Below are 12,121 nucleotides of genomic sequence, written 5' to 3'. Positions count from 1 at the left end.
CTAGGAATTTATCCAAGGGACACAGGAGTACTGATGCATAGGGGCACTTGTACCCCAATGTTTATAGCAGCACTCTCAACAATAGCCAAATTATGGAAAGAGCCTAAATGTCCATCAACTGATGAATGGATAAAGAAATTGTGGTTTATATACACAATGGAATACTACGTGGCAATGAGAAAGAATGAAATATGGCCTTTTGTAGCAACGTGGATGGAACTGGAGAGTGTGATGCTAAGTGAAATAAGCCATACAGAGAAAGACTGATACCATATGGTTTCACTCTTATGTGGATCCTGAGAAACTTAACAGAAACCCATGGGGGAAGGGAAGGAAAAAAAAAAGAGGTTAGAGTGGGAGAGAGCCAAAGCATAAGAGACTGTTAAAAACTGAGAACAAACTGAGGGTTGATGGGGGGTGGGAGGGAGGGGAGGGTGGGTGATGGGTATTGAGGAGGGCACCTTTTGGGATGAGCACTGGGTGTTGTATGGAAACCAATTTGACAATAAATTTCATATAATAAAAAAAATAATAAATAAAAAAATAAAAATAAAAAATGATACACTAACAAGAATTCTGAGTAGCCAATTTAGATAGAGAAGCCGGGTAACATTCAAGCTTATAAAGTAAAAACTCTCATATTGTATACCAAACACTCTCAAATCTACATAGCAAAGACACTTAAAAATCCACTAAAAATATATAACCACAGCACTACACTCTTTCATTAAAGGAGACAAGTTGAATATACTTAGAATATGCTTGCTGTTTAGAGGGTCGAAATCTAATGTTACACTACCAATTCACATTGATCCGAACTTTAATAATAAATTCATACACATGAATAAAAATATTAACTGCTGGTTTGATAATATTCAAATGGAGATGTTCAATGACATTAGTAATTGTTGGTTTGATTTCAGTTACCCAGACAGATCATGAATTTACTCTTAATTTTTTTGTAGTTTCCTAAACATGCACAAAAATTCCAGATTAATATCAAATAGAAAGTTCCTTCTCTAAAACTTTCAGAAGGAAAGAAGTTCAAAAGTTGCACTTCACAGCTACTGAATAAGATTGGGCTTTAACCAACTGAGTTGGTTCTAATGTTTATCCAGTCATGCATTCATCATATTGAGTTCCTACTGAGTGAAAGGCACATCTGAGGATACAAATTATAACCATTTCAAATATAACTGAGACAGTGTAAATAGTGTGTGTAGACCCTACGGTCAATTATTTGACCTGTCTGACCTTTAATATTCTCATCTATACAATGGGGATGAAAGGAAACAGAACATGCCACCCCAAAAACATGCCACTTTAGCATATTGGCTGTTTTCAGTTGTAGGTACTTAGAAAAAAGATTTTTTAATGTTTGTTCATTTATTTATTTTTGAGACAGAGATTGAGAGTTGGGGAGAGGTGGAGAGAGAGATACAGAGAATCCCAAGCAGGTCTGCACTGACAGTGTTCCTGATGCAGGGCTCAAATCCATGAAACTGTGAAATTATGACCTGAGCAGAAATCAAGAGTCAGATGCTTAACTGACTGAGCCACCCAGGTGCCCCTGGGCATTTAACAATTTTTAACAGCAAAAGCAGGGGAGGCTTTCCCCAAACCTCCCTTATCTGCCTAAAAACAAATCCTCTAAAAGGAACTCAGTTGTCATAAATCCCCTCCCCAAAGGAGTTTCATCAACCAGGGAGGATTGAGTCACTATAGGAGAGCAGATTAGAAATTAACACCACACCCAGATAAACCTTGTCACAAACTATCTTACCTCCAATCTGTTCTTCTAAGGGCCCATTCATCTTTCCTAAAAATCACTTACTCTCCCCTATGAAACCTACATGTCCCTTTTCTTTTCCCTCTTAAAATGGTATTTAATCCTGAATGCTAAAGCTATTTCTATGAGTTTCTAATTTTCCCTGAGTGTGTATGTATACCTTGTATACATGGAGAACACATGTTAATAAACTGTTTTTCTCCTGTTAATCTTTTATTGTAAGGGTCTTAGCTAGGAACTCAGAATATCAGAGGGAAAATTATTTTCCTCCCCTATATGTCCCCTGGTGGCAAAGGATGGGATTGCTGAGACACCCCGCTCACTCTAGAGCTTACAGATGGACCCCGGAAGAACTGGCAGAAGCCAGAAACGGTAAGAAATCTTACAAAACCAGCTCTCCTTGATTTGTCAGTAATGCCCAGTCCAGAGAGGAAGGTGAAATTTCACTGTCCCTTCCTTTCCAAATTCAGATTAGCAGAAGAAAAACACTTGTAAATATTAGTTCTCTGAATTAACAGTCTTGGGAATTTGGTTTGGGGTACCCATTGGTTACTGATCCTTGTCTCCCAAGGTACAGCTATTACTTTACTATTTGCCTCATTTTGTGCCCTGAGAATTTGGCTTGGCTTTCTGCTTGCCTGGGGCATGCTGGTTATTGGTTCTTGAGTGTGTAAGTGGCTCAACCATCAGGTTAGGAGCCAGAAGAATATGGAATAAGAATATAAGAATACAGAATATAGAATAGGAGCTGGACAGAAATGTGGGTCACATCCCATTGGAAACTAGCATCCTACGGACTGCTGCCAGCTGTGGGGGGGGGGGGGGGGAGGTAGGATGAGGTGGTGACGTGTTGTCTCTTTCTTTTGGCTATCTTTGGGAGTGGTTCTGGAGGGCTGCAACTTTTCTACCTTCTTTGGGGATGTCTCTTGCATTAAGTTATAAATGGTATTGGTTTTGGTTTTGAGTCACTTGATAGGTATACCCTTGGTTTAAAAAAAAAAAGAAAAAAAATTTATTTATTTTTAATTATTTTTAATGTTTATTTTTGAGAGAGAGTGAGAGACAGAGCATGAACAGGAGAGGGGCACAGAGAGAGAGGACACAGAATCCAAAGCAGGCTCCAGGCTCCGAGCCATCAGCCCAGAGCCCGATTTGGGGCTCGAACTCATGGACCGCGAGATCGTGACCCGAGCTGAAGTCGGACGTTTAACCGACTGAGTCACCCAGGCGCCCCGGAAAAAAATATTTTTAAAGGAGTTCAATACTGCCAGGAATATTTACTGTTTATCCCAGCTGAAACCTGATAGATAATGAGATATTTGAAAGGATTTTTTATTTTTAAAAATTTTTTTTAAACGTTTTATTTATTTTTGAGACAGGGAGAGACAGAGCATGAACAGGGGAGGGTCAGAGAGAGGGAGACACAGAATCTGAAACAGGCTCCAGGCTCCGAGCTGTCAGCACAGAGCCGACGCGGGGCTCAAACTCACGGAGCGCGAGATCATGACCTGAGCTGAAGTCGGCCGCTTAACCAACTGAGCCACCCAGGCGCCCCTTGAAGGGATTTTTTAAAGGAGCTCTCTGGTCAAAAGTTGGTCTAACTGGAAGCTGATATTCAGACCCTGATGGGAGTTTTTTGTTTTTTAAGGCCGCTCTTGTTCTATTTCATCCTGTTCCTCCCATGGGAACTTTACAGTCAACTGAAGCCTCTTCTTGAACCCCTGCTGACCATATGCTCTGCCAACTCTGTCCACCTCCCTCTTGTTGGCATGATTTTGCTGAGGATAATCTGGAACTTCACTGGCTTCTTTGGGGAACCTAACATCTTCCCAAACTTGTTCCTCTAAGACCTCTCTCCCTTCCCATGGTTTCCGCTCCTCCTTCCTTTTTTCGCCACCTTCAGATCTTCCATTCAGTTCCCTGAATTCTTCAGGCCCCTACTTCCTCCATCCCTCTGTCCACCTGCAAGACTTCTCCCTTCCCACTTCAGCCCTCAGATGCCTACTGTCACTTGAACTTGAAGCAGCTGCAGTCAGAGACAACTACCCAGAAGCAACTACCTGATGCTGAAAAGGGAAATGGAGCTATTTGGAAACTGGGCAAATGAATAATCTTCAAAGTCTTCTCAACAAATATTGTAAAAAGCTTTAGCCATCTGAGCAGGTAACCTTATCTTCTTCCATCTGCCATAAACACAATTTGGATCCAACTGTTCTTTTACAAACTAGAGAGTTTTATATTATTGTACCTGACACATGGTACAATAATTTAAGAATTTAAAAGAAAAGCTGTAAGATCTCTATTTGTGTTTTTCTGTAGGTTTTAGATGTGTGACATTTTTCTACCTTTGGATGGTCTTGCCAAAATTAATTTGTAAAAGAGCTCAATTTAACTGAATTAAAGAAAAAGAAGTGCTATATTAATTTAGAAATACAGAAACTAACTCAAATTTTAAGTTCACATGACTCAGTTAATCTTTGGCAAATAAGAATATTGTTGAATTAGTTCAAAAAAGCAAAAAAAACCCAAAAAAAACCCAACAAACCAGCCAAACAAAAAATGGATATATCTCCAGAGTTGTCAGCATTAAATATAATAGACATACAGCTTTTCTACCTGGGTTTACTAGTCAAATAAGCATATGTTATCTCTGTGTTACAAAATTGGTCAGCAGGAAAAGTAATTTAATAAGATGGCTAGTTGCCATCTCATGAAATTTTCATGAATAATTTAAACATATTTATTTAAAACAACCAAATTAAATAACTGTAAGTTTAATGTAAAAAAGTTAAAAAATATAAAAATTCATAAGTGAACTTTTCAACAATTTTTTTTTATAATATGTCTGCTTGAAAGTTTACCAAATATCTTTGGTAACTTACAGCCTTAGAGTTTTGCTAAGTCAAGTGAAATGATGAATATTCACTGAATATGTATATCATCCCACATAAGGCAAAATGGTGAAACATTAATAACTGAATGTAAGTTAACCTACTTTTTGCCTCTTATTAAAAAGCAACCGGGGGTATTTGGGTCTGTTCGCAAACATGTTTTGTACCACGTTGAAAAACAATGAAAAAATTATACCATGAAGAAGCATATAGCTCTAGAAATGAGGAAATGAAGTATTCATAAATTTGCCAATGTACAGAATGTTGGTGTATGACAAACACTTCACAATTACTTCCTAGTTTTCACTAGAATTAAGGTTAAGAATTCTAATTAATATATGTAATTAAAATACTAGGAAGAAGGTGGGGGGACTTAGTATATACAAGGAAAGTAAGATGTGTTTTGGTATGAAAAAAATATGATATGGAGATATGTTTTTGCTAAAGGAAAAAAAAGAGTAATTTTGCCCTAAAATAGAATAATTCGTTGTTCTAGAATGAGAAAGAGCAGAATAAAAGACAAAAACCAGACGGATATAGAAAGCTGGGAAGAGAGTAGAGGAGATACTTATTTCAAATGGTCATGATGGCTAAAATTGAGTGCGTTAATTATAAGGTTATAAAAAACGAGCCTTAATATCTAAAGTACATTGATGCAAAACTAGAATTGAGTCTTGTCTCTTCTAAAAGAGCAAAGCTTTCTTGGACTATGGGTCTGCTCTTGATAAGATTGTGAAAAGTTTTCCTTTACCTTTTATGTAATCTGCCTAGAAAACAAAGATCCTATGTTTTATCAAAATAACTTCCTGTACTTCCCATTTTCTTTATCGGGTCTTTGATTACTTAAGAAAACAGAGTCTTTTCTATTAAAAGAGTTCATTTATGGGGCGCCTGGGTGGCGCAGTCGGTTAAGCGTCCGACTTCAGCCAGGTCACGATCTCGCGGTCCGTGAGTTCGAGCCCCGCGTCGGGCTCTGGGCTGATGGCTCGGAGCCTGGAGCCTGTTTCCGATTCTGTGTCTCCCTCTCTCTCTGCCCCTCCCCCGTTCATGCTCTGTCTCTCTCTGTCCCAAAAATAAAATAAAAAAAAAAAAAAATAATAAAATAAAAACGTAAAAAAAAAAAAAAAAGAGTTCATTTATATTTATTATATATAAATATATATAAATATATATAACTATGTAACTTTCAGTATTTGCCTTCAATGTGTTTGTCACTTTGGTTAAATGGATAACGAAGTATTGTTTCATAGGACCTATGATCCCATTTAATCATGTATTTTAAAACTTAATATGTTTGGGGGTGCCTGGGTTCCTCAGTCAGTTAAGCATCCGACTTTGGCTCAGGTCATGATCTCATGGTCCATGAGTTCAAGCCCTGCATCCAGCTCTGTGCTGACAGCTCAGAGCCTGAAGCCTACTTCAGATTCTGTCTCTCTCTGCCCCCCCCCCACCCCCCTGCTTGCACTCTGTCTCTCTCAAAAATAAATAAACGTTAAAAATTTTTTTCTTTAACTTAATATGTTTGGCAAAATTCCCAAAAATCAAGTTCTAAATGAAGTCTTTTTGAGCTAGAACTTTGATTTGTTCCAGAGGGTCCCTGAAACAGCTCAAAAGATATATTCTCTCTCCTTATAAAAAGAAAGATGTCAAACTAATGAGGTGTATTTGATATGTTAAATTATATAGAAAACATTGTCAGGGACGCCTGGGTGGCTTAGTTGGTTAAGCTTCCAAATCATGATGATCTCACAGTTTGTGAGTTCAAGCCCTGCATTGGGCTGTGCGCTGATGGCCCAGAGGCTGCTTGGGATTCTGTCCCTCCTTCTCTCAGACCACCCCCCCCCCACCCCGTCAGTTTATGCTCTCTATCAAAATAAATTAATTAAAAAAAAACTTAAAAAAAATATATATATATACATAAAGAAAATATTGCCAAATAAGAAGTGATATTTAACCTTCTTAGGTTATATCTGTATGGATAAATGTTATTAATATGGTTCCAGAAATTGTATGAAGTTCCTTAAAAATCTGATTTATCCTGGTATAATGCTATCAGTCATAATTTCAGTTATCATCTTAAAATATGTGTCACAGAAATAACCAAATATCCTTGTCAACTATATTAAAATGAACTCTCCTCAGATCTTTAACAATGGCCATTTTAAGACTTGTCAGTTACAGATAGTTCTTTTTTTTACACTGATGCTTTCATGAAAGCTTTTACAAGCTGCTACAATCCAAAAATGCTTGTCCTCAAAGATTCATGGAAAGGATTCTCACAAGTACTCTAGAATACAGGTTTCTGATAACTTTAAGATCATACCATTGGACTGGGGAAGAATTTCCAGAACTCCATGGAAAAAAACTGATAGATTCATAAACTACTAATCCAAGATCAAGCAAAACAAGAATTAATTAAATGGGATGGAATAAAAAGATGAGGATGATTATAATTTTTATGAGTTTTTGTTTGAAACATTACTGGTTCTTTAACATTTTGTATAAAAGAGTTAAGGAAACCTTTTCTCTCAAGCTTTCTATAATTTACATCAATTTGGTAAAGGGTACCTTTGTAAACAGAATTGAAACATTTATCTTTTTCTTCTTACCTAGTTCCTCCAGAATTCAGAAACTCATAGTATTTTTAATTTATGACAACATAGTTATTTGCGTAAGTTGAATAAGAATCTGTTCTCCAGTAACAAGACACAATTGGAAACACAGGCTGTATATACTGCCCAAGTTTTGACTGGAATGTCATATTTGAGAAGGATGGGTGTAATATTAGATATGACCAGACAGCTTTAAGGAACTAAGATTGACTTTATAGAGCCAATAAAGTCCCTTCAAAAAACAAACAATAAAGCCAGTTGGTATCTTGCTTTCAGGGTTCTTAAACTCACCAGGGGAGTAAGGAAGGTCAATTCCTAGCAGGCCCAAGAACCTCAAGATCTCTTGGAAACCTCTAGAAGACAGAAGAGAGGAATTCACTCAATTCTAAAGGTACTGCTGGCAAAGTCTAATGGCGAGTCCTTGGCTTGGCTTCCCAGCCTTGAGAAGCTTTTATTTTATTTTTTTTCAACTTTTTTTTTTAATTTTTATTTTTGGGACAGAGAGAGACAGAGCATGAACGGGGGAGGGGCAGAGAGAGAGGGAGACACAGAATCGGAAACAGGCTCCAGGCTCTGAGCCATCAGCCCAGAGCCCGACGCGGGGCTCGAACTCTCGGACCGCGAGATCGTGACCTGGCTGAAGTCGGACGCTTAACCGACTGCGCCACCCAGGCGCCCCGAGAAGCTTTTAAAAGTCCACTCTGAGACTCCTTCTGAAAAGTTCCAGCAAAGCAGACTTGATGGTTAATCCCTATTCTTACCTAACTAATCAGACCAAGCTTCATGAAACCAGACTATTTTGCAAACAAATGAGTCTCACTGTGTTTATCTTTGCAGAAACAGAGATACTGTAGAGAAAAAGAAATTGTATTTCGGTAGCACAGTATTGTGGATATCAGATACTAGTCCTGTTCAATGTCTTTGAGGTTTTGTTACCTACCTATAAACCGGACTGGACCCTGAATTCTTCTAATTTCCTTCAATATCTGGCTGACTCTCCAAACTGACATTTTCAATTTTCTCCCACTGTTCCAATTTGGAATCACTAAGAACAAAAACTGCCCTTTTGCTAAAGCCCTGTAAGCTGAAGCTGAACAACTTGATACAAATTGTGATACAAGTAATCCTAGAGACAAGGATTAATTCTTGTGTTTTGGTATAACCTTATTTCAGATTTTTATTAATAATATTATATTTGAAATTGCTTCTTTTTTAAGTTGTTTTTTTTAAGTATATATTTTGAGAGAAACAGCCTGTGCGCAAGGGAGGGGCGGGGCGGGGGGGGGAGCCTGATGTGGTGCTCAAACCCATGAACATGGAGATCATGACCCAAGCTGAAATCGACAACCAGACGCTTAACTGACTGAGCTACCCTGGTACCCCTGAAATTGCTTTTCTGTTCCATGTTTGACCCTAGTAATAAATCTTTGAGATAGTATAAATAAATTCCCCAAATAATCATAGTAAAGTACAAATTTAACAAGTATAAAATTACAAAGCTCAGCACACGAGAGAAAAAGAATATTTTGGGGGCACCTGGGTGGTTCAGTTGGTTGAGCATCCAGCTTCTGCTCAGGTCATGATCTCATGGTTCCTGAGTTCAAACCCTGCACTGGGCTGGCTGCTGTTAGCTCAGAGCTTGTTTCAGATCCTCTGTCCCCTTCTTTCTCTGCCCTTACCCCACCCTTGCTCTCTCTCTCAAAATTAAACCTGAAAGAAAGAAAGAAAGAAAGAAAGAAAGAAAGAAAGAAAGAAAGAAAGAAAGAAAGAAAGAAAGAAAATACTGTGGACTAATAGTAGACTTCAAAAAGCTTTATAAGAAGGAGGTATAGGGGCACCTGGGTGGCTCAGTTGGTTAAGCATCCAACTTCAGCTCAGGTCACAGTCTCGCCCTTTGTGGGTTCAAGCCCTACGTCGGGCTCTGTGCTGACAGCTCAGAGCCTGGAGCCTGCTTCTGATTCTGTGTCTCCCTCTCTCTCTGATCCCTCCCCTGCTTGCTCTCTCTTTCTAGAAAATAAATAGACATTAAAAAAAATTTTTTTTAAAGGAGGTGTCAACTTCCAGTTATAAATAAAATAAGTCAGTCCTGGGGATATTGTACAGCATGGTGACTACAGTTAATAATACTGTATTATATATTTGGAAGTTGCTAAGAGAGTAGATCTTAAAAGTTCTTATCAGAAGAAAAGAATGTGTAATTATGTGTGGTAATGAACTTTAACTAGACTTATTGTGGTGATCATTTTGCAATATATACAAACATCAAATCCTTATGTTGTACACCTGAAATTAATAATAATGTAACATGTCAATTATATCTTAATAAGAAATATTTTTTAAAAGAAGGTGGCATTAAAGAATAAGTAGAGGGGCGCCTGGGAGGCGCAGTCGGTTGAGCGTCCGACTTCAGCCAGGTCACGATCTCGCGGTCCGTGAGTTCGAGCCCCGCGTCGGGCTCTGGGCTGAAGGCTCAGAGCCTGGAGCCTGTTTCCGATTCTGTGTCTCCCTCTCTCTCTGCCCCTCGCCCATTCATGCTCTCTCTCTCTCTGTCCCAAAAATAAATAAACGTTGAAAAAAAAATTAAAAAAAAAAAAAAAGAATAAGTAGAATTTCTACAAAGATGGTAAGGAAGACCTTCCTTGTAAAATAAAGGATACAAGCAAAGACCAAGGCAGGTAGGCATAGACCGTGTTCAGAAATAACATTTCCAAGCAAGTACTGTGGTTTTGCTAAAAAATAGAATTATGTGGGATACAGTAATTTTAAAAAATGAAAAGGGCATATCGATCTGAGTGGAGCTATGAACAGCTCCAATTTTGAAGGGTTTGAATGCCACCCTAAATCATTTTACATTTGTTTGGGAGCCAATAGAGGGTCACGGAATATTTCTGAGGGAAGTAACCAGGGACTGCATAAGCTCCCCATCTTTAAGAAGCAGTATGGAAGGGAGTGACTGGAAGAGGAGCAGATTGAGGGAAGCAAGTTCAGTTTGGAAGTCACTGCTATAGGGCAAGTAAGAGGGCAGAAGCACCACATTTCGCACACAGGGAGTGGGAATGAAAAAGGGGAGAAGCAAATTGAAATGCTGAAAAAAGTAGAATCTATACTTGGGAGGAAATGTTAGGACCAGAAATGTAAGCTTAAAAAGTCATTACCTTAAAGGAAACAACCCGAGTTTTACCAATGAAAATAAGAGCACCAAGTGAGAAACTACATTTCATCTTTAACTATCCAAGCTGAATGCTGACGGAAAACCAAAAACTCTGATTCCACTTTCAAATACTGCATGTAATAGGCCATAATAAAAGATTCAGTCTTTTCCACTATAAAGTAATGAAGTGTAAGTGGTTTGCTAAGCAAGGCCTATTACATTTATTTTATTTTTTTTTTTTTTTTGGCCCATTACATCTAATATCATTCTTTAACTCCTGTGAACCAGCATTCCCGAGAGGTGTTTAGTTGGTTTAAATAAATGTTCACATCTTACCTTCCTCGACACTCAGAACCCTCCCCCAACATGCGCGCGCGCGCACACACACACACACACACACACACACACACAAAACCTGTTCTGATATTAATCTCACCCAGCTTCGGACAGCCCTTGCCTATGTACTACCCTTACCAAGGACAGCACTTCCATTTCCTGAAGTCCCTGCAGCTTCTTGAGCGCAGGGTCCTGGTCTGGTGGATCAGCGCCTACCACAGGGCTACACTCGGAGCAGGAGCCCAAGGTTCGTTCACTGAAGGAATGACCGCCAACCGGGCCCACGGGCCACCTGGCTCCGCACGCCCCGGGCTCTGAGGCTCACAGCGCCGTTTTCAGCCGCTTGACACACCCCTTTCCTCGGGCCCTTTTCCCTCCTCCACCCAGCACATTCCGCACGTCTTCCCTCGGAGGTACAACGCGTCACTTCACCCGCTCCCACCCTTGCTGAGTTCGACACGGTCCCCTTCACTCGGACTTTCCATCAGCGCCCCCGCACACCTTTTCCCCCTCCTCCTCCTCCCGGAGCTGCTCCCGGCCCCCGGCCCCCAGCCCCCCGCCGGCAGCCTCTCGCGCCCCGGCCGGCCGCCGCAGCAGCCGGCTGCTCTGCGCCCGCCGCCCTCCAGGAGCGCGCCACGCTCACCTCCTGCGCAGCTCGGCCGGCTGCGCGCACCCCGGGCGGCGGCTCAGCCCCGCCCGGAGCCCCGCTGGGTCCCCCGCGACCCCCGACGCGCAGAGCTTGCCGGCTCCTGCCGCCTTCGCCGCCGCCAGCTGGTGCGGCCCGGGTGTTTCCGGGTTCCCGCGGTCCCGTCCCCCAAATGCTCCGGCTTCCGCCTCGGCCCGGGCAAACGCAGTTCCCGGCTCGGCTCCGGCGGCCCCAGCTTGGCACTTGCCCGCTCTGTCCCGAAAGCGAGGCACCTGGGCAGCTCGGCGGGCAGCTCCCGGTGCAGGCTTCACTGTCGCGTCGCCACCTCGGGCATTGCCTCCTGCTGGATGTGTCCCGGGTGGAAGAGTCAGATGGAGCGGCTCCCGCCCGCGGGCTTCTGCAGGCATGTCCGGTTGTGGAGGGTGCCAGGTGTCCAACTGGGAAAGGAAAGGCAAAGTCCTTTGGGGCAAAGGACCCCGAGAGGGCGTGGGGAGGCGGATCCAGGAAACCCGGCCGTAGAAATAGTTGTGGCTGTCACTGAAAACGAGATTAGCTCTGGAGCAGTCTGCCACCCAGGAGCCTGGAAGAAGTCTTCTCGACTTGGAAATGACCACCTTCTCCCACCCTGGCTGATACCTTGAGTCTGGGGACAGCCCAAAGCGGCGCCAGCAATGCGCCTAGTGCTATTAACCAGGA

At 41.3% G+C, this 12,121-nt stretch overlaps 1 protein-coding gene across 4 annotated transcripts in view; it reads right to left on the bottom strand.

Moving 5' to 3' along the window:
- SLC35A3 (solute carrier family 35 member A3) overlaps positions 1–11,864 on the bottom strand; it is a 56,544-nt gene extending 44,680 nt beyond the window's left edge. Inside the window, exons 1-2 of one of the 4 annotated variants that reach the window (XM_086717676.1) lie at positions 11,423–11,561; positions 9,131–9,299 (exon numbers count right to left, since the gene is read on the bottom strand). Coding sequence is in view for 1 of the 4 variants with exons in the window: in XM_086717673.1 (XP_086573799.1) it covers positions 11,698–11,832 (135 nt within the window). In the remaining 3 variants the exon portion in view is untranslated. The other 3 variants (XM_086717673.1, XM_086717678.1, XM_086717677.1) reach the window with 3 other exon arrangements.
- Between the last annotated feature and the right edge of the window lie 257 nt (positions 11,865–12,121).

Source organism: Puma concolor, chromosome C1 (genome assembly GCF_028749965.1).
Source record: "Puma concolor isolate L17-30 chromosome C1, mPumCon1.1.hap2, whole genome shotgun sequence".
In the NCBI taxonomy this organism is placed as follows: domain Eukaryota; kingdom Metazoa; phylum Chordata; class Mammalia; order Carnivora; family Felidae; genus Puma; species Puma concolor.
Note: the sequence above shows the minus strand (reverse complement) of the source record. Positions and strands in the feature narration are given on the sequence as shown.